Genomic DNA, 27,199 nt, shown 5'->3' on the forward strand with positions numbered 1-27,199 from the left:
TGTAAGGCATGTGTTCACAGCCAGAAACAACACACACACATTATCTGTGAGGTCAAACCGGATCAGACATTAACGGAAAGCAATTGCCAAACAAAAAGAAACAAAACCAAAAACACAGGAAATCAGTTATTTATTAAGAAATGCACAAAGTGAATAAAGGAAAATGCATACAATCAATTTGGTGTCTTTGATTCAATACATGCACTTATTTTGCTGTTTGGTTTTAACACTTTATAAATCATGTAAGCGCAACCATGAGTTTAGGTCACAGTCTGTATGGACGTCTCCAAGAAAACTGCTAATTTGTTTTTGTAGTGCAGCAGTGCAAAGTGTAAAGGGCTGGTAGAAATATAGATCAGATGGCATAGTGATACATATAAATAACCAGAATAAATACACTCACTGGTCCCACAGCTCTGAAACAGCTGTGCCAATCAGTGAAATATGACATCAACAATAGCTCTACGCTCCTCCAGGAAATTAAATTGTTGTCTGGGTAGAGGCACGACATGAACACGCAGCACCACCAATCTGCAGCCACAGGCAGATGGTGTGGGGTTTCTCAGCAGTTAATTAGTACACTGACGAAATAAATAAATCACTTTGAAAAATAGTTTGTTCAAGTCGTTTATATGATCGCACCAATACGAAGCCATTTCAGTCACAATCCTCCACTGCATTAAGTCCTGAGGGCTGAAACAGAGGGGTTTATGGGATGCTAGTATTTCGGTCACATCACTGATTGTGCTGTTATGTTAAATGTTCATGTATTGTGTCTGGATATATGTCTGTTGATGTTGGACATGGAGCTGCTGTGGCGCAAGCCAAATTTCAGACTTGATCTGAGAAATAAAGTAATATCGTATCGTACATCAGATCGTAATTGATCATTGATCATCAGCATTTGCACCAAACACATTTCAAGGATTCAACAACAAACACCATGTCTGAGAAAAGAAAATATTGGAATGGAGGCAACGATAAGCAGAATTAATGAGCCCCAGGAATCTGATGTCTCCTGCATAAATAAATAGTTATTACCAGCCAGTCTGATGTGTGTAGAGGAAGTGTTTGTTTTTTACGCATGTAATTTAATCAAGGTTAACACAGTGAACTGCCGTGTTTAATGGCAACATGCTGCAGACCGCACTTTTCAAATCAGAGCTGCTGATTTAACAACATATATTTAATGAACCCAAGAAGAAGAGTTTCATATTTATAACACAGCTGTTTACAACATATACTGTATGAATAACCCAAACATTGATGGATCAATGCAGACTGCTTTAATGGTGTTCCAGCTTTGTTGAAAGTTAATGTTTGATGCCAACATATTATCTTCTGTTAAAGAGTAAGTATTTAGTTTAAAAAGCCCATGTTGAAAGGAAACCAGACATCTCCCTTTCCCCTGCCTCATCTAAATGAGTCTCCTACCTCTGCATGCTGCATTAAAAAAAAACACAGACAGCAGAGCACATTTCAAGGTCAGGAAAATACCAAACTGTGCCCTGCTTGTTCTATTCATTGTACCACAAGAAATGAGAATAGAGACCCTTAAATGAACTGCCCAAATGCCTAATAGAGCCCTCACACTGTACCTTGGGTCAGTAAAGTCACCATGAAATTGCCTCTTTACTTCCTAATGTGCTGTAACTCATGTTGAAACAGGATGTTGGAGAGGAAAATAGCGCAGAGACAGATTAGTCGAAAGTGAAAGTCAATGGCTATGCTCCATTTGACACTGACAGTGTGCCAATGATTGTTTGTGGCAAGACTGGAGAAGCTGTTTATTATTTTTAGCTAACATTTGTTAACTGTGTTTTTCAGCTTAGCTCAACGCTCAACTAGTTTTCACACACTCCATTGTTGATGTGTTTAAACTGACTCAGGTTGATGGACAGCTTACTGACTTTTGTGAATCATTTCATTTCATGTTCTCTCTCTATCTTCCCACTGAACATATATAATCAAATCACAAGAAGTTGAGTTAATTAGGTCTGGGTAAACTAATTGGTTGAGTTTTCCATGTATGCCTTTAAACTACAGAATTATATAGCGCTTTTCTAGGTACTCAAAGACAGAACAGAAAGCATTATGAACTGACAGACTGACATGACGTGTGGGGGAGGGGTTGGACAGGAAGAAGCTAGTTTGAAGCGATAGGATTTGAGTGTTCGTATAAGGCTGGCAGGCTGGTTAAATGTCTGATGTACATTATAAACTGATCATTCTGTCAAAAAACAGCAAGCTCTGATATGAAACGGATTCAGTATGCATGCACACTTCTTAGACTACACTTAATATTGTACTTTTGCATACTCAAAAGCTGCTTAGAAACACTCATTAGGAATTGGGACAGAATTACTGTTTGATTTCATGGCGTCTTATTTCCTCAATCCAAAACCAGTTTATGATGATCCCCTCACTGGCCAAAAGGGGGCAGTGTTTATTAAGCAATGTGCACTCAGTTCAACTTCAACATATTGAAAAGTTATTTGCGATCAGTGTGGACACGCACACACAAACAGAGGCACAGACAAGCACAGTTGGATACCACTGATAATGTAAAGCACATCAGCCTTGCCCTTGCCTTGTCAGAAAAATCACGTCTTATCTCATTCTGCAAATATCGCCTCCGCACAGAGACGGAGGAAACAGAACTCAAGCTGTCATTTCCTCGCCTGCCCACCTGTCCAAACATCAAAACCCCCACAACGCCTTGTCATCAGAAGCCGGGCTTCACCGACATCCGCTCGCAGATAAAGTTTCTCTCATTATTCTGCCCATGTTTGTATTTAGACAGGCAGATGACCACTTGGGGGGGGGGGGAGGGGGTGAGCTTCTCTTTCAGGCAGAACACCGGACCCATGGCCTTGTTCTTACCGGGCAGCTCACACAAACCCAAATGCAGAAATACACAGGGGTGAACTAAGTAGATCTTATACCAATTAATCGTTATCGTTTCTCAACCAACACACTCCCGCCCTGCCTGAAACGTCTACATTGGACCCCTTTGCTTACTGCCGTAACATAGTGACATCGTCTGCTAGATCTTCACTTATTATAACATATTAATATTTATTTATTAGTTGATTTATATTTGATCAGTTAATAATCTGAATCTATAAAGTTACTAAAGATGAAAAGTTAAAATGTAGTGTACAACATAAGCTTCCAAAATGGAGTGGACAAGTATAAAGTAGCATACAAAGAATATACTCATTACATGGACCTACTAAGTAACTATACCTCTCACCACTAGGAAAACATGCCCAACCTGATACAAATGCACCAACACACACACACACAGTTAAACACACACAGCACACACACACACACACACACACACACACACACACACACACCACACACACACACACACACCACACACACACACACAACACACACACACACACACACACACACATCACACACACACACACACACACACAACACCACACACACCACACACACACACACACACACACCACACACACACACACACACCACACACCACACACCACACACACACACCACACACACACACACACACCACACACACACACACACACACACACACACACACACCACACACGAGTGCCAGTTGGCAGAAGTTCCAGTCAGCTCTTGTCTGGACGTAGGGGCAGGATTTCAGCGGGCGAAAGGGAGGAGTGGGCAGCTTGCGGTCAGCAGTGAATGGCTCTGCATATCAAATATTGCTTTCATCCAATTATCTGGCACCCATTTATGTTCCTCTTCTGCTAATGCCTACACTGCAGGGAGCCTCTAAGTTGGTCCAGACTCCTGTATTACTCAAGCTGTAGATAAACACAGACTTCAATGTTGTCTCCCTCAGTGGAAATTCATGTTTATCTTGGTTTGTATAAATATTTGGCCAAAAAGCCATTTATAAGCTCAAAATAGCTAATGTTTTGGAGGAACAGGAATGGAAAATAGCATTTGTTGCCAATGATAATGATGGATACATTAAAGAGAATTATGCATTATACTACAGAGAAAGTTACCTGCTATGACGCATCACAGTTTAAGTGATGAGGAAAAAACGACTTCTTAAACGGGAAGATTTTATGAATATAAGCAGGAAGTCATTAAAACATTATCTTTTTAATATATTTTAAAGTTCAACTTTTTGTATTTTTTCATAGTTTTTTTCGGTCAAGATGTTTGGATTTATCTCTGTAGGTACGGTTATCCAAAAGTTACGTTTTTTAAGTACATACTGTGTATATCTTTTAAACATTAAGTTATTTTTGGGTTGTGTTTCTGCTGCAATGAAATGGACCAACTATGTAAATAGCAACAACACTTTAAGTGGCTGATGTATTAGTCTAATTTAGATGACAGTAGATTATTGCTTCATTCAAACATAGGCAAAACGTTTTGGATAGTGAAGGGATGAATGGATGTCTATTATAATTCAATATAACTTTCATGCTGTGGTGACTAATGCTTTTGAATACTGACCTGCTAACATCAAACAACAAGTGCATGGGCACAATAAAACCCATCTGCAGCATAGACATACTCAGCCTCAAAGATGTTTCACTGACGGATGGTTGTGCTTCACATAAACAACTTATTTACCGGGGTGGTGTGAGGTGATGACATCGGCGAGCTGCTGCTCAGGGGCCGGCTCCTGCCTGCTGCCGTCCTCCTCCTGGAGTTTATCCACCATGGCGATGACACAGTTGAGACATTTGGCCACATTTGCCCACACCCGGTCCTGAAGGATCCGAAAACACAATCAGCAGTCAGATCAGACTCCCTGATTAGATCTTTCTCACTCCGTTTCAGAGGAGAGGGGAATTGAGTAAACCAAAATGTGTTACAAAAACGGTTGAAGCGGCTTAAAGCATAACAAATAACTCGCATATGTGTAAGAAAAAAGCGTTTCCATTTGCAGTCTTAACTGGCGTTGTATCCAAAAGGTCAAAAGGAAATGACTGTCTGGGTATTCTAAGATTACTCTCAAAGTATTTTAATTGTTTCCATATTTCACTCAAACTGACTGACTAACTAAATTGATGCTTTCACTTTTGTGTGCACAAATATGACAATTTAAATGTGTTTGAGAGTAATTAAGCGGTGGTGTGTATTTCTATTCTTTCGTGCTTAAACAATTGTTTGAACACGATAGGGAATTTATTTGAGTGATAATTAGGGCAGAACACAGGCAGTCACACTCCTGCTGTCAGTGAGGCAGATGCTGTGCGCACACGCTAACACACCAACAGTCATACACACTTTATTGAAAAGAAGCAGCATGACTTAAGATTCAATGACAAGGTTACCACAACAAATAATCTTCTGCAGGATGTTTGTCTTGAAGAAAATGTGGAAATGACTTTGAGAAAACTCATTAAATTAGAGTAATATCTGGTATACTGTACAATCACATTTTTTTGCAGAAATGACCTGTCATTACGTTAAATGTCTCCTATTATACTGTTTTACATCAATATATTACAGGTCTCAGATATATGCAAAACATGTCTCTGAAGTGTTTGGCTCGAAATACCAAACATATCATTGCAGCATTACCCATAATCCCCTCTGTTTCAGCCCTGTTTCCAAAGTGCTGATTCTCTGTCTGTTACTTTAGATGAAAAATAAGGAGCCACTCCCCACGCCCCTCTGAGAGAGATTTGGTTAAAAAGAACACAATGGTGCTCTAGGAGGAGATTCAGGTGATATTTACCTTGGTTGGTGATTGGCTAATAGTTACACAAGCCAAAAACATTATGACATCATAAAGTGGCCAAAATCTGATCAGCTCATTTTCAGACAGGTTTTTTTATATAAATGGATCAGGACAAAAAGAGAGTGAATATTTTTTCCTGAAGCTTTCAGAATCTCTTTACACAGAGAGGACACATGTTGATGTAGAAGAGACATGAAAAAGTGGATTTTGCACAAGAGGTGACCTTTAATATTTGATCGCCCTGTGAGTTCTACTGGATAGTCCAAATGACAAAACTAAAAAAGTAAACAAAACTCCATAAAAGTTAAGATTTTAAACGTTCTCTCAAAGCCTTCAAAAAGTGTTCACGCTCACCCATTCCTCCTCGTCGTACTCTTTATGGTGCGGTATGGAGTCTTGGTGCTTCAGTGTCCCTCCTTCTCCTCTGGTCGTGGTTTGTGACGCCTCCACGTTATTACACCCCGCAGGGCTGTCAGTGATGGATGTAGCCGGGCTGTGGCCTGGGAGTCCCTGGACCGGGCTCTGGTTCTGGTCGCTGCCCTGGTGGATGTGGCCTTGATGCTGGCCCCCCTGCACCGGGGTCTGCTTCTGGTTCTTGGAGACATACCCAGGCCGCGCTGCATGCAGAGCCAGCAGAGCACTGTTGACCAGCTCATCTTTAAGTGTGTGAACAAATTGTTCTGTCTGTAGCAAAGAGGGGAATAAAGACAAATACTGAAAGTTATTGCGAGGAAAAACCACCAAATAAAATATGGGCGTTGGAAAAGAGGCAGAGTGGGGATAGAGAGAGATTGTCACATCGGCAGGGTGAGTGGGTGGAAGAACATACAGCGAGCTTTATATACAGAGAAAGTGAAGAGTAATAAGGAAAAATGAACACTGCCGTTCACCATGAAGTAGCTGCTCTCCTTTACTGCAGCTCAGCCGGTGAGCAACAAAAACAGCAACAAACAACAAACAATTCAATTACTCGTCATCCAGCCTGCTCCTCCGACGAGCGCGCCTCCTTTGATCTCAAATTCACCAGCTACTCTAAGTTGATGATGATCCCGGCACCAAGCAGCCTGACGCTCGCAGCCACCTCTGCATAGAAAATGATATGGGCTCTCAAGAGTAATTGAGTCAGCACTGCAATAAGCAATTGTATTACCACCACAGTCTAACAAAACATGAGGCAGGCACTCCATGAACAGAGACTGCCGAGGTCAATGCAGACATATATTTGCCTCGTCCTTTTTCCTGCGTGCTATCTAGCTGATCTAGCTGATGTGAAGAAAGCAGCGAGCTAGTTGAGACTGCCAGACGTTGAGGAGATAGATTAGTCAGCAGAGAAATACATATCCAAGTGAAGGCCAGAGCAGCCTGTCCCAGTATGAGAGCAGTGTGTGTGTGGAAGTCATAAGGAAGTGATTCTGAGATTTTTTAGCTTGTCCTTAAAATGAAGCAATGTCAACTTGTGACTGCTTCTCGTGTGCTGGATCACCTGTCAGCACTTTAGCAAAGGAGTGATTTCCATTTCTTTGATTGTGTTATTTGCGTAGTTTTCCATTACTCATCCAACTATTCAGGGTAACATTAGAAAAATGCATAACGGTTCAAAAGAACTGGAATAGAACAATTATATTTCATTCTTCTAATAGACCACCATACAGGGAATCACTAATCATACTTTTTGACGACACTAAAGGTCCGCAGCTGGCTCTGTTGAAGTGAAGAAATAAAGTTCAACAAGGAAGATCTTTACACACATTTAGATTTGTTTTCCATTGTTTGCAGAATGTATGCATTTTTTCCCTGATCCAATTGTCGCTGTCTATTATATTGAAAATTATAACATCATTATATTACAGGCATGAAAACGGGTCAGGAGTGAAAAAGGTGAGAAGGATATTATCCCTCTAGGGGGGTCCGGGGGCATGCTCCCCCGGAAGAACATTTTGAATATTCCATATTTTAAAGCATCAATCTGATGCATTTTGAGATGCATTTTTTTGCCAACCTGGGGAGAGCTGGAGAAACTTAACTTCAGCCATGAGTCAAAAATATTATGGCCTCCTTACTAAGTATTATCAGGGATGCAAACTCATCAGGTATGGAAAAGGTGACAAGGACCCGAGCCCCCCGACCCCACGGAATATCGGCTTTAAAATGAGGAATAACAGAGGATTTTAGCAGTCAGAACAACTAAAGCAGCAGTGTTAATAATAACAGAAACGCTAAAGAGTCACATCTAATAGAAATATATAAAAACTAGGGCTGTCAAACGATTAAAATGTTTAATCAGATTAATCACAGCTTAAAAATTAATTAATCATGATTAATCACCATTCGAACTATTTTCCAAAATATGCCATTTATTTATGTATATTGTTGTGGGAATGGAAAGAAGGCGGATATATCCATTTAACATACAGTATCTATGTTTATTATAACATTTTCTGCGTGTCAAAATGAAAGACAACCCACACACCTATCAATCATCAAACCGTGGGGTCTTATTTCATTACGTGTTGATTTCTATCAACGGGGGAGTACTTCAGGAAAGTCGACAGAGGGGGGGGGGCGGCGGCTCGTGGAGTACTTCTTGACCACAGAGTGTGAACGTTGTGATCAGCTGTTTTAGCGCAGTTCTCCAGTGAAGGGGGGGGAGTCTCCCTCCGCAGCCGGTTGGCGTAGTTTTGACACAATTCCGTTGTACAGACCGACGTTAACAGCAGCCCTGTCTGTGCACACGGAGACCGACTCTGTCGTCCGGTGATCTAACCGCCTTCTGGAAAAGCTTCACAAGTACGTCGGTACGCAAATGCGCTTTGTGACACAAGTGACGGTACGCATTTCAGATTACACACATAACCTGCGTACCAGTTATGTGCACCCCTGTACTACAGCAAAAGTATTCTCCGTCGGGACTTCCTGCAACAACACCACGCCGTTATCAAAGATGTTCTATTGAGAAGATGATCACTACGTGACAAAAGTTTTCAAAACCGTGGCTACTGAAATCAATCTTACTAACTGCTGTCTGTGCAATTTACTCCGCGCGAGTTGGCAGACTTTATTTTGCTTACTTTAACATCATTTTTCATGGTGGGGCTAAGCCATTTCTTGGTATGGGTGTAGCCTACCTCAGCCATACCCTGGCGCTGCCACTGGTGGCACGTATGGGGCGGGCCATTCTGCACATGCGTTAAATGCGTTAAATATTTTAACGCAATTAATTCAAAAAATTAATTACCGCCGTTAACGCGATAATTTTGACAGCACTAATACAAACATTTATTTTAATTGTGTAGCAGTCCGTTTATAATTTTGGCAGCACTGTTGAGCATTTTGAAAATCTATTGTCATGCCTCTGTGCAAGGCTTAGTCTTTCTATCTTTATGGCATCTGGTGTAAAGTAACTACATTCATAAACTCAAGTACTATACTTGGGTACAATTTTGAGATACTTGTACTTAATTTAAGTATTTCAATGTTTTGCTACTTTGTTCTTCTTCTCCTCTACAGTTCAGAGGTAAATGGTGTACTTTGACTCCACTACATGTATTAATACCTTTAGTTACTTTACAGATGTGGATGAATGATAGTAAATCTAATCAAGTGTTAAATCAGACTTTAGTTCCACCTGGAGTAAATCCACCAGCTACCCTGCAGAATACAAAGTCATTCAAACTAGCTGCACCTTTACCAGCTTTGAGAACACTTTCATGATCAATCATTATAAAACATATCATATATATTATTCTGAAATGGACCAATCTGCACAACGACTATACTTTTACTGTCTTTCACTATATTTTGATGAGAATACTTTTCTACTTTCACTTGAGGAACATTTTGAATGCAGGACTTTTACTGTGACAGAGTATTCCTACACTCTGGTACTTCTACTTTTACTCAAGTACAAGATCTGAGTACTTCTACTTTTACTCAAGTACAAGGTCTGAGTATTTCTGCTTTTAATCAAGTACAAGATCTGAGTACTTCTACTTTTACTCAAGTACAAGATCTGAGTATTTCTGCTTTTAATCAAGTACAAGATCTGAGTACTTCTACTTTTAATCAAGTACAAGATCTGAGTACTTCTACTTTTACTCAAGTACAAGATCTGAGTATTTCTGCTTTTAATCAAGTACAAGATCTGAGTACTTCTACTTTTACTCTAGTACAAGATCTGAGTGCTTCTACTTTTACTCAAGTACAACATCTGAGTACTTCTACTTTTACTCAAGTACAAGATCTATACTTATACCACCTCCGTTTATAGCCTATGAAAAACTATTAGAAAACGAAGGTTAAAGCTAACGTTAGCAGATAGTGACAATGTATGCTAGCTTGCCCAACGATAATATTGCGACAGAAAAACTTTTCAGTTTACATCACGCTCTGCGCTCCGACAGGAAGCTCTGCTCTGAACACCTGAACGGCCCGTTGTAACAGCTGTTCACCAGCGGTCCAGTCTGTACCACAGTGACTCCGGACCGCACAGTTAATATTAACGAACGCACCCGTAATGTGGCTGCTGAAGCTAGACCATCATCGCGGAGCAGCAGAGCCGACAGGCAGGAAGACTCGAGCACACAGCTCGCGCTGCATTATAATATATAAAAAAAGAACACCATGCGTATCATGACGGCACATAACAGCTCGCGGCCGCAGATTACTCCGGGTCCCAGACCCCCCCCATACCCCAAAAATATTTTTATTGCAGATCTACATGAATCACACAAACGACCTATTTTGGATTCAAAACGGCGAATTTCGCCGAAAGGTGAGTGATTCTCATGCCTGATATTAACAGTGTTTCTCAAACTTTTTCATACCAAGGACTACTTAACCAATAAAAAAACACTTGCAGACCACCTAACTCCAAAAATCACATCATTTTTCTAGAACAGATTACAAATCGCCTGAAAATGATTAACAAGTGGCAACATGTGAGATGAAGGTGTTGCGCTGGGCTATATCATGCACTCAAAAGTGAAACTTAAGCTCGCTCCATTGCGGAGATATTCCCGCGAGAGTGCGGAAAACTTAATTTTATTTATTTATTTCAAATGTGAAATGTTACCAATATACTAACGGACCACTAGGGGGCGCTCACGGACCACACTTTGAGAAGCATTAAACGAATACAATATAACAATCTTTCTGCTTGTGTTTCTCGAGTTGTTTCAGTTCATTTATACAGTTAATGAGAAGTAGTCAAGGCTGATTTGAAATGGGCTTTTAGTCATCAGTGATGATCTCCACTGGCATTGAAGCCTCTCTGAAATCCGCCAAGGCTGTTCTGTCTCCATAACGTCCAATAATGTTTGTATCAGCTCTAAAATGTAAATGGTTCTTTTCTGGCACACATTAAACCCTTCCACTTCATGCAAATCGAGCCTGTAGTTTTTGCGTAATCCTGCTAAAAACAACAAACTTGACCACAAACATAGCCTCTTTGGGAGAAGTAAACAATGATGATTCAAGGACGATTCACTCCACTGAGTTCATCTTGAAGATTCTGCGTTCAGGACTTTTTTATATGAACTAAACACTTGTACCATCACCTACCTGCTGTCTTCATGACCTATCTGCTATCTTCATACTGACCTACGCTTAACGAAGACACTTAACATCAGTGGAGTCTACACTTCCACTTGATCTTTTCCTATTTAAACTAACACAGACTTGTTTCTTCTGTAACTTTGACCACTTTTCACAAATCTTACTCATTAGAGCTTTAACTGAGAAGAAGCTCCGCACTTACTTTAAGAGAAAATGTGACACTTTTCCTCTCATAACGCATCTACATAATATATTCTGGTTTAGCTGTTCTGCTCTTGACTTAAAATAATATTAAGGCTGTTTCCCACATATAGTGAGCCACGAGATTAATGTTTGAGCAGAGAAAGCTACTTGTAAAACACCCAGTATTTCATTCATATCCATTTTAATTGCCTTGCATGGATCCAAATGAGTTCCATTACAGCAAGTCGATGTGTGAGAGTGGAAATCTATGGACAACACTGTGTGTGTAATTGCTTGACAACATTCACTTTGCTCTAACACTATTGTGTGATGCGCACAATCGTACACACAGAAGTAAACCTAATTTTAAAGATAAAAATGTCCAAATGAGCCGAGCTTCATTTAGTAACCAAAACACTTAACTGGAAGTCAAAATGTAAATTCATATTCAAATTAAACTCTGCTTATCTGACCTCAATGTTAATTTGCAATCTATGAAACCATGTATTATTCATGATCTATTCTTGGATGAGTGAACAAAGCCACACATTGTAGTTAAAACAATCTGGGTCTTATTTGCACTTCATAACCAAAATGTCACAGAAGTCATGTGTTTGACTATGACAGAGCTCATACGGTAACTTTTTATGAATTTCTTTCTCATTACCAACAAAAAGCAATCACATTTCCTAAAGACACAGAAAGTACAGAGGCTCGTATCCTCTAAGACAAGGATCTGCAGCGAAGTGCAGAACACATTTTAATGATTCACTGTACCGCAAGATCCATATAGAAACTGTTCAAAGCAGAAGATCAGAGGTGCACTCCTTTGGGTAAGGGAGGGAAGCATTGCAGAGTCATTCTCTTTCCGAGGCTAAACCAAAGCAACTGCTCCTCCCCGCACAAAAACTGCTTAACAGTAGAGCTCCTCCACACCTACCTGTTTTAGAGATCTGAAACGCTCCACATCCCTTGGGAGGAATTCTGTTGCTAGTCTTTCTTCAATATATCTGCTGATGTGATCTTCACTGAGCAGAAGTGCAAGTCAGAAAGAGCCTCTGTGGACTCCTACTGCGAAAAATAAGTTACATTTGATCTAAAAAAGTGGCAAACCGTAGAAATCTATTCACCTCGAATGGTTTTACCTTGAAGCATGAGAGAATGTTGGCCAAGTTAAAAATAGAGCCTTTCCAGTCAATGTAAATTCACTGGAGAAGTGATGGGAGGCTGGATGGGTAGCTGGTCAGAGTCCAAAAGCACTTGGCAGTGAGGACACTTACTCAATATTGCGTGTGTGACCTCCATACACCATCTCATTTAACATAATCATGCATAGACCATAGGGCTGCTTGATTATGGCAAAAATCATAATCTCGATTATTTGGGTCAATAATTGTAATTGCGATTATTAAATGCGATTATTAAATGCGATTATTCATTGCCTTTGAAAACATCCATTTATTCGAGAAAAAACATTTGAACAGTATGTTTTTAACAGTTGATTCCCCTGAACTTTAAGTATAATTCAACTGAAAAACCCAAAAAAAATTATAAAAAAAAAAAAAAAAAAAGTAATAATAAAAAAATAATCGTTTTATTTCGATTACATTGTTTTCGTAATCGTTGCAAGCCATAATCGTAATCGCGATTAAAATACGATTAATTGAGCAGCCCTAATAGACCATCAAGACACATAACTTATCCTAGGACACACAATTTTTCCCTTTAAACTGTGGGTTTTCTCTGGAAGTTTTTCCTTGTACGATGTGAGGGTCTAAGGACAGAGGGTGTCGTATTGTCATACTGATATTCTGTACAAACTGTGAAGTCCACTGAGACAAATGTAACATTTGTGATATTGGGCTATATAAATAAACATTGATTGATTGATTGATTGGAGGGAAGGGGGACGCCTCGAAATTTCACTGTGATTATCATCAGAGTGAAATAATTATCATCATCAACAGAATCCTCACCATGTATAGAGAAGCAACATCTGTCTGACTTTTATCAGAGCATCGAGTCAGGCGGTCTGAACCAGGAAGGAGAAAGTCAGAGGCAGTGAGCACTTAATAAAAAATAACCTTACATGTACATCTTATTTTTCTTTTTCTTCATCTTTGCCCGACTCTCTGAAGGTGGAATTGACTATTTTATTAAAAACACTTTAGAATCACTGCAGAGATGTACTCTCAACCTTTATTTACCATTCTCCTTTATTTATATCTGTTTGCAACCAACAGTCTAAAACTCAGAGAACGTGAACCTACTAATAAAACTAGAAGGGCAGCAACTAAATCAAACAGCCATAGTATGGTGCACAGATTTTTAAGAATAGTTCTATATTCAAGGAGACATTATTATTCGCTTTCCTGCCAAGAGTTAGAGTTTGTGTGTATGTGGATGAGTCTTTATGTTAAGCTAAGCTAACAAGCGGCTGTCTATAGTCTCATATTGAATGCAGAGATATGAGAGCATAACGAAGCTTCTTTTAAACTCTAAAAGTAAATAAGCACATTTCCTGAAATTGTCAAACTATTCCTTCAATTCTTCAAGTGTGATCATGCGTTAACAAGTCCACAAAGGTGTCATTGTGAATGCAAACGCAGTATTTTTGTGTGTCTGTAAATAAAAAAAGACATAATTTTGTGATTGAGTGTGAAGGAGGAACTACTGATATAAACGTGTGATGTTATTAAGTCGTTGGGGCTTGAAGAGAGTTGTCACTTGAACATCATCTTTTAAACACACAGAAACAGTTTCACACCACCACCCTTCTCATCCGCACACACACACACACACACACACACACACACACACACACACACACACACACACACACACACACACACACACACACACACACACACACACACACACACACACACACACACACACACACACACACACACACACACACACACACACACACACACACACACACACACACACACACACACACACACCTTGAGATTGTAATCAGAGAGCAGCCCTGTTAGTGCTGACCAGGCCAGGGCTTTACTTAGCCAATGTGTGCGTGTCTAATCAAGGATGAGAGCAAGTGGTGACAGAGCGAATGTACCAATTAAGCGGGCTGATTGGGCTCTATTCCACTGTGGCAAAAACAATCTCTCCCACAACAGATTGCAATCTGACAGCACCAGATGTAATTCATTAATTATACTGATAAAAACGCCTCAACTCCATAATCCTCCAATGCTGCTTTTCACTTTTGTTAGTTTGCCGTTTTTATGATGAATTATGGATATTTTCCTGAGGTTGTCTGTTTAGCGGTGCGACGTGCAGTCAGGGGAGGCATGAACCTCACCGCACGTCACGTGTGTGAAGCAACTTCTGGAATAAAAGTTTTAAAGTTATTTTGAGAAACAAATGTTTGCCGTTTTGTTTGCAGATCTGGTATTAAGTCCGGATGACTCCTCCGAGAGGTTAAACATTGAGAGTCAATTTAGTCCTATACATACATCTCATTGAAGCTCTACCAGGAAAAATGGTTAAAAGTGATATGCTTTGAAGCAGATAATGAAGTCGATTTTTGCGCTAAGTTTGGGTTTAAATGCACTTACCGCCACAGTTTCATTTAATAGGCTTTTCATGCTGACAAAGTTTGGTGATGTGTCCGAGAATAAAGAAGTGTTGTTGCAGCTGCTTGAGGCCAAGAGGAATGAAGGGACAGTTCAGATGGAAGTGAGGGTGTGTGTGAAGGGGTCTGGGACTGCCCACCTTGTCAGAAAGGTTCTTGAGTGCTTCCCTCAGTCCAGAGGAGGAGTGCTCCTGGGCGGCCTGGAGGAGCTGGTCCGCTAAGATGCTGATGAGCGGCTGGAGGAGGCTCACGGTGCTGAGGACCTCCTGAGCTTTGGCTGTGTGCTCGGGGGAGTAGTAGATACACTGGTAGGCAGTGCTGAAGCTGTGGTGGAGGAAAAAACACATTAAGATTTGACAGCAGCTGTACTTTCATGGTCATGCACTGAAATGATATGAAATACACATGAAAGTGATCTGATTTAAAAAGAACTGGGCCACACTTGGTTGTAATGAGAATGTAGACATACAATGCTGGACAGAAGCTCCTCATATGTTTGTTTAGACAACTCCTGCTGGTTTTCGCAGTGTCCACTTGCCATCGGCGTTTGCCAAAACTAGCAGAGTAGGAAGAGACAGTATTTGATATCAAACAAGCTCCAAGCTGTACTGCAGCATTTACTGGCTGACCTGCTCCATATGGGTTCAAGACATGTTGACACAAAATATCCAAAACACACACAACTGATCAACAACAGGTTTCACATTTATTCCCCATACACCACCACCATCTCTAATAAGGGCTGCTAATGTATAATGGCATTTTAAAGTTATAACATTGCTGGGATGGAAGATATGAAACATTTTTCTATTAGAAAAGCAATTATCTCTTTGCCTATGGTGTATATAATGGACGTGATGCACCATGTCTAGTTGATAAAACACCGCCGACCTACACCTGTATTAAGCCTAAGTGCCCTCCTGTAAATAACAAACACAACCTTCCCTGACAACGATCAATTGCCTCTAATTGTATTTGCCTTTCATCACAGGTGTGAATCAGTTCCTGACCATAGAGATACAATTAAACACAGCAGCGCTCTGGAGCTTGACAAATGACACCTCTTATAGTTATCTAGCAACAGAATAAATGCTCTACAAACAACTCTTTATTCGTTTGATTAAGAGTAGTGATTATCAAGAACACAATGTCAAATGGCTATTTTCTGTTTAGAGGTCAAGCAATGAGAAACAGACAAATAGGGGTTGTTATGGTTTATTAAAGAGGCCCTATTTTGCCTTTTGGGTTTTACCTTTCCTATTGTGTGTTAGGTTTTTGTGCATGTCAATGGTCTGCAAAGACTAAAATCCACAAGTTCACACAAGAGGGAGTTTCTCCCTCGTAAACACTTCCCCCTGCCTGAATCCTTTGATAACTTCCGCAACATTGTGACATCACTATGTAACACTGGCGCTTCTATCTGCTATCCAACACATTGTATTTCATAGGATAAGGGGTGGGACATCTCAAAGCAAATGACCAATCACAACAGAGCCGGCCAGCTAACCAATCAGAGCAGACTGGGCTCTGGTTTCAGACAGAGGGTGAAAACAGGTGCTGCAGTATCAGAAAAAATGGAACACTTTTTGAACATGTCACAGTAGAGGCACAAAATCACAAATCTAAATCTGTAAATGAGCATAATATGGCCCCTTTAACACTTTGTTATGGGGCACTCTGAGGTCACTACATCATGCATCTTCAAAATGTATAGCAGCAGCGCTTTCCAGGTACCAAGCCTGAACTGTCAAATTGGACCTGCAGTCCAATGTCAACCCATTTTCCCTTTATGAATAATTAATACCTTTTTCATTTCCAGGTAGCTATTTAATCTCAGACAAAACACCTTTTGTCATTTTCTAGATTCAGGGCAAATCACTCCAATCAAACATTCTCCTCGGGTGAAGTTCCCGTGACTTTCAATGAGTTTCCGCGGACTTCCTGCCATCAGATGTAGCGTGGAGCGCGGCAGTCATTTGCAACCCTCCCAGCTAGTTTAGAGTCAGCTCTGCAAGCCTCTATGTAGGCCAGACCCCAGAGCCACATCCTAAGGCATAATTGACATAAGAGAGAGAGCGAGAAAGGAAGGGGGGGGGGAGTATTCTCTGCAGTACTGCTAATATTTTCACTGAGGAAACAAGTGCTTCTTGTGTGGAACAGCACTACCTGATTTATCCATGTGTGAAAATCTGAGACCATAAGAAATGTACTAGCCACTAACTAAGTCTTTGACCGGCTACATTTAAAATCCTGGCCTTGTCATTACGGCTAATGAGGTCCCCAGAAGACTACCACCCACAAGCTCAAGGCTAATCAAAGGAATCAGTAAGTGAGAGAGACACACAGGGCAAACACCAACATGTATACTTGCACACTTCTGTTATCCCCACTTCTAAAACCGTACCTTCAAATGCTTGGATTTCAGCCACAGAGAGAATACCATAATTGAATAATTTACTGCAACAAAGTGAAGTCTGTAAACCCGTTTCATCCCCTGTGAGCTTACATTCGTCTTGTTACATTACACTGAACTAAAGAACCAAATCCTGAAGGACTGCAACTATTCAGATACTCCAGAAAGGAGGCAAAGGAGAAAGTTGCTGGAAGAGGACAATTGCTTCAGCGACTGAGATTCAATAACAGCCCTGTTGACTCATAAGTACAAATCCAATCCCATTAGGGAGCCTATGCAGGCAATAATGAATGTTGGGACTTGCCACCTGATGCTAGACGACAGAATTGATCCTCACTAAGGCTGGCTGTAGCGAGGAGCTTTAATTGTCTCATCAACATTGCTGTCAGTCCAAATGGGTCCACCCAGACGGCAAACCATGAAAAGGTAAAACAGCAGAAATCTGTGACTGCAAACCTGATGAGAGGCGATGCGTTTCATACGACCATCTGATTGTCATCCACAGGCTTGGGAATGTTGTCTATCCCTGATGTCATTTGGGAGTGCTGTGTGCCAAGTTTCTTTTAAAACATTGTTGTGTCTCGGCAGATTTGTTAATATTATTTCTCTGTTTAATTTAAGTCCGTGTCTGCTACCCTTTTTGTTGTCTGCCATTTCCTGTTTTACTTTGTCATTTCCTTTCTCATTTTCAGGTAGTTCGACTCCTACCTTGTCACTATGCTCACGGACCTGATTACCTGCCCCGCCCTTATTGTTTGCACCTGTAGAGTCCCTTGTTTGTGTATATATTCTGTGTGTTCCCTGTGCCCAGTGCCAGATCGTTTTTGAACCTTGTGTTTGTTGCCTTGCTTATTACCGCAAGTAAAAACCTTTTTTAAATCATCTTTTGTCTGGAGTCGTGCATTTGGGTCCTATCATCTTTTGTGTTTGCCCCAGTCGTAACAAACATGGTGCCAATAAAACAGGGGTTGGACAAACAACAGAATCCAACACAAGAGCAACACATACTACCTTTGTGAAACTTATACAAAGTATATTTTGTTGAACTGTAAATTCAACATATGACTGATATATACTCATAAAAGGCCTCCTCTTTCACAAATACTTTACTCATGTTCAAAGGAGCTCCCAGAGAAAAAGGGATAAAAAAGCGTATTTACCGTTTGTTTGAAAACTGAACTGTTTGATTCAGTATATCAATGCAGTTTCCATTTGATCAAACCATTGTGAGCGTTTGATTTCAACAGATAATGTTTGCCTTGTAGCTCTTCTATATTATCTGGAATGATCACAAAGACAGCGGAAAAACCTTTGAAAATAAAATAAAAGGTTGGATGGCTATTAGTAGTATACGTCTGCAGACTCCTTTAAACAGGAGCACGCATTTATTATTGTTCATTGGTATTCATCAAGTTATGTCAGCCATTTGTCCTGCAACTATGTCAAGTTTGCAAGCAAGTTATGAATATGTATGTGTGTGTCTATAGACCTAGGAGACTCATTGACTCTCCATATTAGAGCGCTTCAGGAGAACTGCTCTTCTTGTTTTTCCCTCAGAAAACAAACTGACACTTGTCTTTGGAGTGTTTTAAACTTAACGATGCAATAGTTCAATTTGACATGCTGCATGTGAAATAAACATCAAAGAAACTCTCACTTGCAGGCAGACTTATGAGTGGAGATTTCAGATTATCTCAAACAAGAGCTACAAGAGATGAAAAAGTAGTTTTTGTGCAGACTGTGCAAAACTGCAATACACAGTGTACTTAAAGTGGACCTATCATGCTATATTTGAATAATATATTGTACGGCCATACCTATATAAAACATGTCTGTGAAGTTCTTTTTTCAAAATACCAAACAGATCCTGCATTTTAGCCATGCCTCATTTCGCTCTATTTGCTCTATTCCAGCCCTGTCTTCACAAGGGCTGATTCTGTGGCAAATGAGCTGCAGCTGACCACGCCCCCCTGCAAAGGAAGGGGGCAAGGCACGAGCGTCACGTTACCATGCTGTTACCATGCTGTTGCCATGCTGTTACCATGCCACGGCAACCTCTCATTCCCCTGATAGGTGGAGAGTTGCCCATATAGGCGGAGCTCTCCGTTTCTGACGTCAGAACAATTTCAAATCTGTATCAGTCTGTATCAGATCCGTTGCAGCCCCGTTTTTAGAGATTTGGGTATGGAGGAAAAGAGAGAGGGTTGTATTTTCTGACACTTGGTGAGTTCCCTGACACACCGGGGACACATATTCCTGTATAAAAGACGTACAAAAGTGCATTTAGCATGATAGGTCCCCTTTAAATTATATATGAGGAATCATTATCTCATTATTCTTACAGTGACCAGCATACTGTACCTACAGCTGCATGCACGCTAATAGCAGTGCACTGTGCATGGTACTCCCAGGTTTTATGATATTTTGGTAACACACAAACCCTTTTAGTTATGTTTTACTGACCTGCAGACGAATCCAATAGTAATATTCCGATGATGGCACTAATTTCAGGCTTCAGAAAGTCAATTTTAACATCAGATTTATATTAGCATCTCTCAACCCAACAGCCTGCAGGAACAAATACCTTCACTTTTAGCTGCATAACTACCTATAAAGGATTGAATTTCATCAAAGGTCCTTAATTTGTGTGACACTTTGTCGAACTTCAATACATGATCTTCATTTTAATAACAGCCTTGGTTTGTTATAGAAAACTCATTACTGCACTTTTGAGTTCAAACGGAAAACTAATGGTCCACCCAGAACATCTTTTTGGTCCCTGTAGAGAAAGCTGTGAAGTTATTGGTGCATTTAAGCTAACTGAATGCAACCACTTTAGATTCCAAAGAAAATAATGAAGTATCAGAAACAAACAATAGAGGATGCTGCGGGATATCTCTCATGATCAAAACAAATAATTCAACCCATTATAATTGCAACTCTCTTCCTCCAGTGAGAGAACATTGCTTTCCTCTCACTGTTGAAGCTCCTCCAGAATCTATTACATGATGTCTGTACATCATTGTGAGGCGAGGAATACATTTTAAAATAATTTCTGCCGTACCCCAACACACTCACTTATAATGTATGATAATGGAATTTTTTTAATCCCCCTCATTTCCATGTGCACCCTGGGAGTGCCACTCGCCTCCAGCCATGAAAATACTGAAGGTGTGCTGCCAATCCCTCTGCACAATGCATGCACAGTGCACATGACTGCGCTTTGTTCCTGTACTTTGATTCATGAAATGATGTCCCGTGGCCTCCTATAATTCACGTTTGACACAGGAAAAACCTCCATGAAATAGGACCTCTCCATGTGTGGTGCACCGATTCATCAGGTGAATCTGAGATTAAAGGGAGACTAACAGATTACTGTAACTAGCTGTGTGTCCATGATGAACTTCCTCTTAGTTTTTCTAAATGATCAATGGGAATTGGTTATAACAGTAATGAGAGGGAGAGAACCGCTGGGCCCAGAGGCCTAATTAAGACAGCATCTCCGCGCATGTCTAATTAATAGTGGAGAGGAAATTAATGAAGATCTTGTGGCGTGCTGCTGACAGCCAGCAGGAGTAAAATGCAGCTACGTCAGCAGAGAGCTCTGCAGCACACCAGGTGACGAACAAAGCCTCCTTCGTCATTCAGACAGCACACTGTAATCACGGCTCTTACACCGGGACACTACCACATACCCACAGTAAAAACACACAGTCGCTATAGATACATGATCTGATCTCAAACCAGCTTATTTTTTCTGCCAACTCCATCTGTCGTTGAAGCATCCACCGGGCACAGATCTCACATCAGTTCTCAGAGTATCAGCCAAAGCTTTCCTCAGTTCAGTCACAAACAAGCAACCCTGATTTGAGACCATATAAGCCTCAATGCGGCTGCCAGCACCAGCGCTCACAGACCTGGAGCCGGCAGAGGATTAACAAGCTGCTGTCCATCAGCATGGAGCAGACACTGCCAATGTCCGGCGTCTGAAACACACACACACCTGCGAGAAAGTTATTTTGTTGGACAACATGCTGCTAGTCACATTAAATCTGACCATTGGCCCCAAGAGACATGCGATGCAGTTTCCACCACTCTCTGTGTCCCAGAAATGTGTCATTCTGCAGTTCTGCTTGACCGGGAGGCCTGTTGAAACGACACAGCTTCTTTCCTCTCTGTAACAGTGGACAGATTTTAACAACACATGTACAGAGGAGCTCTACTGCACAGCTTCTGCTCCAACTAGATACAGCTGACCTCACAAACAGGCACCTGTCTGACAATATACTGAAAATAACAACACACAAGTTAAAAATACACTACTGTCTACATCCTACTTCGATACATGCGCAATAATAACGCAGACATCAGCAGTAGAGGTAGGAAACAATTTGGAACCAAAGTGTGTTGCAGATTATCTGAATAATTCAAAAGAGGCTGTTAATGATAGATTAAGCCACATCAGCAAATCCACAGCTTCATCTAGGTGAATCTAGGGTTCAATTAAAAACGGATAAAATCCAGTGACTTCCATAAAACATCCATTTAAGTGGGACTGCTTGCATTAATGAAAGATAAATGGGCCTGCCCTGAGTGTACATGAGCAAGGCTTCTGGAGGAATACGAAGTGTAGTTATTGATTAAGCTCTTTCCTGGCCCATCCTGAGAGACAAGCTACATCACAGAGTCTGGTCATTGCCAAGTTTGGCCAATGCAGGTTTTTAAATGGATCTGGAAATAACCCCTCCGCTCTTCTAGTGTCCATGGAACAAAGATGAATAGCTCTTTTATTGCCCTCTTGGTAACACCTCTGTGCTCAGGTTTTCCTTTTTACCCATCCCTCAATCCCTTTCCATCTTCTCTTTGATGAATTAATATCACATTGAACGGCCAAGTCTCACATCTTGCCGATTGTTCCCCTTTCAATCAAATGTGATTACAAAAGGCTGCCTCAGATGGGCAAAGAGACACACTGGGTGAAGTGCACACACACACACACACACACACACACACACACACACACACACACACACACACACACACACACACACACACACACACACACACACACACACACACACACACACACACACACACACACACACACACACACACACACACACACACACACACACACACACACACACACACACACACACACACACACACACACACACACACACACACACACACACACACACACACCATTAATTTACGTTGTATATGCTTAAAAACGTGCACATTATCTGTAAATTTTTTATTTCATATTCATACAAACGTGTCTGTATTTTCCCTCACATAGGCTAACACTTTGATACTGTATCCTTGCTGAGAATATACTGTAACTTCATGCACTTTATCTACTCTTTGCACTTTGTAGTTGGATGAAAACTGCACTTTGTTGTACTACTGTATGTTCAACAACAATAGAGTTGAATCTTATCTTATTTATTCTAACCTCAGATAAGCTATACTTTCTGCGCAATTAAGTGACTCAACCGAACTTGTGCACGTCTACAGAGTGCACACAGTGTGAATGTGAAATACAGTACTTCACATTCACACACACACCTGAACAAAACGATAATCAGGTCCTTCTAGAATACATATTATTCATTTAGTGCATGCATATTGAAACTGAATTAACCATGAAATAATGAATGTTACATGTTGAAAGTAAACACACCTTTATTACATTAGCCACTGCGGAATCAGAGAGAAACTCAGTTTATTCCCAGTTCAGTTCAGACAACTCACGTGTTTCTTAATATGTTTATGATAAGCAGCATATAGTTTGAGTTTGGCGTCTAGGCTCGGGCCTCATCGCTCCACAGATTTACAAAGAACATTGAGTGATGATTAGATAACTATCCCCGAGCCTACAGGTGGAAGCTGGGGTGGTGGGGGGACAGGCGAGCAGCAGCAACATGAACGCAGCAATAGCAAGTAGGGATGTAACGATACCAAAAATTCACGGTACGATAATATCGCGATAAAAGTCCACGGTACGATAATTATCGCGATATTGAAAAATAAAGAAAAAAATGTGAATGTTTTTTTACTTGAATTGTTTTTCTTTATTAAATAATAAATCTGATCTGTACAGCATTTTAGTAGGATAGTAGTATTTTAAAGTGTCAACAATATAATAATCAGACCCTTCAATAGAATAACTCAAGTTTCACTTTAGTTTTTTAAGTAACTCAACTCTAACTCACTCACTCAACGTCATCAAGGTTATCTTTTAGGAATATGAGCATGTCCACATTTCCAGGTAGAAGCTGGGATGTTTGGGCGTTTGCAATATCCCCTGCTGTGGAAAGAACTCTCTTGCTTGGTACTGATGTTGCTGGGACAGAGAGATATGCTTTGGCCATGGGTGACAGCAGTGGGTAAAACTGTGCATTGTCTCTCCACCACTTCAAAAACAATACAGTTTTTGCCAAGAAGGTGAGGCTTATTGACAGGGCGAGATATAAATATACTGTTGGTACTTGTCAATGTCTCTATGTGCATGTAGCCCTGTAAATACGATGTCCTTTTGTGTTATCTGTTGTTTTATGTTCATGTTGTAACCTACTTGCTGCCATGTTGGACAGGTCTCCCTTGAAAAAGAGATTGATGATCTCAATGGGACCACCTGGTTGAATAAAGGTTATACAATTATTTATTTATTTTGAATCGCGGTATATTTTGTCAGTCTCACGACGGTATTGAGACATTTATTTACCGCGATATTACGATATTCGATATATCGTTACATCCCTAATAGCAAGTGAACACAGCAGTGGCAGCAGCAGCATAGCGAGGCAGAGGCAGGAAGACCTGGCATGTTTAGGAGAATGTGTTTGGTTGGTTGTAAGAGGGACGAGGTGCGTCACGTGTTAATGTATGATTGGTGCTCGAGTTGACTGCCTGAACTAGCTCGCAGGCTTCACCCCATTTCTGCCGATGACTGACAAATGATAAGACTCAGCGCAGGCCGCAGTCAGTTAGCCAGGCGTAAAATTGGAAAATTTAAGCTACAGTGAGTCATTAGCTAAGTCAAATACGAAACACAAAGCTGTCTCCCCGGAGACTTCTTTCTGAAGTCTAATCTCTCGTTCAAAGAAAATGATTTCACTTCAGTGGATTCTCCAAAATGTGCTAATCTTATCATATTTCATGCTAGCAGATAAAACTGACCATCTTCAGCACTTGTGCACTTTAGCGTAAAGATATCTTCATTTTTTATTATCAGCACCCCCCCAAAAGTATTTTCCAATCAACTTATCCATTTCATAGCCACACCTCAGCCCTCTTCATCTTGCCTCTCCTCCCCTCTTTCTTGAGCTGCAAACTCTGTAACTAATTGGATCTGGCATGGTCTGTAATGACTTTGCGCTCTATGGGGAGCTTTGGGAAAAATCACCCTTCATTTCTTCTGGCATCACTCAAGTGACCACATACTGAACTCCAGTGACATATACCTCCGCCTGCATCTAAAGGGCAAAGACAGCAACATTCACAGGATACTGCTGATCTCAGGTCTGAGGAAGTTGTATGGACGAGTCTCCCAGAGTGCACTTTCTGTCATTGCATGTGAGCACACAGTACATTTATCTTTGGGTCTATGTTTGTATAACACAATCATAGTAACATGGTCTCATTCAATTTATTAAACCGTAGGCATTTGTGGAGCAAGCAATTTTTGGTCAGTGGATGAAAACACACACAAGACATATTTTCTCCATCAAGCAGTTGGTACAAAGACGGACCAAACATGAACATATACAATATCAAAAACACTATCTAGTCTGCTTAAAGTATATCTCTCCGTTTTTTCAATTAAAAGTAAAAGGTGAAACATTAGGCCGGAGTGATATTTGCATATATAGATTCACCAGTTTTTGGTTCAGCTACATATCTGATATTTTTTTTAGTAACAATACAAGCAGTGATCTTACCTTAGAAGATATATATATATATATACATACATACATTCTTTACATAAAAGTCTGATCATTTGTTCTTTTAATTGCTTCTTAAGAGCTAACTTTAGGTGCATCTTGGATGTAGCAAAATGGGTGGCTCTGCTTTAATATTCATTTTCCGGATGGAGGAAAAGAAAAAGTGTTTTCCAGTGAAAAGCACCCGCACAGAGGAACTTGTGACTCACCACACCTTTCCCATCATGTCTGTATAGCCTCCAGTCAAGCTGTTCCAGTCTCAATTGAACATGGCTTGGCATTACAGTAAGTAACTGTGTGGGCTTAGAAAATCAAGTCCATAGGCCAGGGACAAATCTGTCTGCCACTATCAATTATACCCAAATTGAATTATTTTGTCATGAAAGCCTGTTTCCACCTCAGCATGTAAACTGTATTAAATTATCCATGCTTCCTCTAAACACCATGGTGTACAGGTTAAGGTGATTTCCTCCTACCTCTTTTTCTCTGATTCATATCTGCTGAGGAGACGCTGCAGACCGCCACACTTGAACCCCTGGAAATGGGCTGCAGGGGCGCCCACGGTGACAATGTCATAAAAAGCATCTGTAAAGAAAGAATATAAGGTTAATTGAATTTACAATAGTGAGAGCAAAATGGGCAGTAAATTACCTTGAGGTGAGAAAAACGACATTTGAAAAATCAATCATCACCATCAAAGGGTGTTTTTCAATAAAAGATATACTTCACCTTAACTTTAAGTGTGAATTCTGCTAAACATTCTCTACACAGAAATACATTTAAGTGAAGTTATTCATTATTAGTGAAGTTGGTTATGCAGCAGTGAAAATAGAAATAACACAAGGTCCAAAACACACACACAAGGCAATTAAATACACATAGAATAAAAGACAAAGCCTAGTTACCTTACATTTTTTTATTTAAAAGCAATATTTATTTAACATGGTTGGATGGTATTGCGTATAGTTTATGTTGCTGTTAGAGTTTAGCGGTGAAATGTCTGGGGGTATAAAAGAGTGTTTGTTTCTTTAGGTTTTTGCAAGTGGGAACCAGAAGGCAACGTCTAGAGGCCCTATGAATGATGCTTGTTTAGGGGTTCCCTTTCCTGTTGTATAGGTTTATGGGCACGTTAATCTGAAATCAACTTAATGGTCTGCAAATGTCTTTCCCTATGGTGTGTGATTTCGTTTGTTGTCCATGTAAATGGTCTGCAAAGAATACAATCCTAAAAATCCCTCCAGATGGAGTTTCTCTCCCACACACTGAAATGCCTTCATTGGACTTTCTTCGCTATGTAACACTTGCGTTTCTATTGGCTAGCGCTCCAACACATTGTACGTGATACGCCAATCAGAGCAGACTTGGCTCTGGTCTCAGACACAGGAGCCGTTTCTCAATCTCGAGGATTCTGGCTTCCAAGCCAATATTTCAAGGATGCTACGTCATCGAGTGCCGCCGAAGTACTGTTCCAATCTCCGGCATACTTGGAATTCCACCGAGGCCGCGTCCTTGGTTTGGGGGAAATTTCGAGGCTGCACATGGGTAGACTTCGCGTCCTTAAAATCCCCACAATGCTTTGCGCACGGACCAATTTCAAAAACCCTTGTGGAGAATGGCTGAACCGACGCAGCACACATTTAAATGTAAGTATGTAGTGGCGTAGAACATGTGTTGGTAAATATGTTACTTTGTTACATTTGTTATCACCAAAAATGTGTTCCGTGAAAATAAAGCAAGTTCATAATTAGATAGACATCGTGAGGTATTTATTTTCGGTA

At 40.5% G+C, this 27,199-nt stretch overlaps 1 protein-coding gene across 8 annotated transcripts in view; it reads right to left on the reverse strand.

Annotated features, from left to right (window-relative positions):
* Positions 1 to 27,199, reverse strand: part of inpp4b (inositol polyphosphate-4-phosphatase type II B) — a 318,245-nt gene that overhangs the window by 24,141 nt on the left and 266,905 nt on the right. For 7 of the 8 annotated variants that reach the window (XM_034231259.1, XM_034231261.1, XM_034231263.1 and 4 more), the window contains 5 exons: positions 25,898 to 26,006; positions 15,529 to 15,615; positions 15,200 to 15,383; positions 6,077 to 6,406; positions 4,606 to 4,744 (listed from right to left, as the gene is read on the reverse strand). In XM_034231259.1, the coding sequence (XP_034087150.1) occupies positions 4,606 to 4,744; positions 6,077 to 6,406; positions 15,200 to 15,383; positions 15,529 to 15,615; positions 25,898 to 26,006 (849 nt within the window). The remainder of the gene's footprint in view (positions 1 to 4,605; positions 4,745 to 6,076; positions 6,407 to 15,199; positions 15,384 to 15,528; positions 15,616 to 25,897; positions 26,007 to 27,199) is intronic. The other variant, XM_034231260.1, reaches the window with a different exon arrangement.

The sequence above is a fragment of the Gymnodraco acuticeps genome, unplaced genomic scaffold (assembly GCF_902827175.1).
Source record: "Gymnodraco acuticeps unplaced genomic scaffold, fGymAcu1.1, whole genome shotgun sequence".
Classification (NCBI taxonomy): domain Eukaryota; kingdom Metazoa; phylum Chordata; class Actinopteri; order Perciformes; family Bathydraconidae; genus Gymnodraco; species Gymnodraco acuticeps.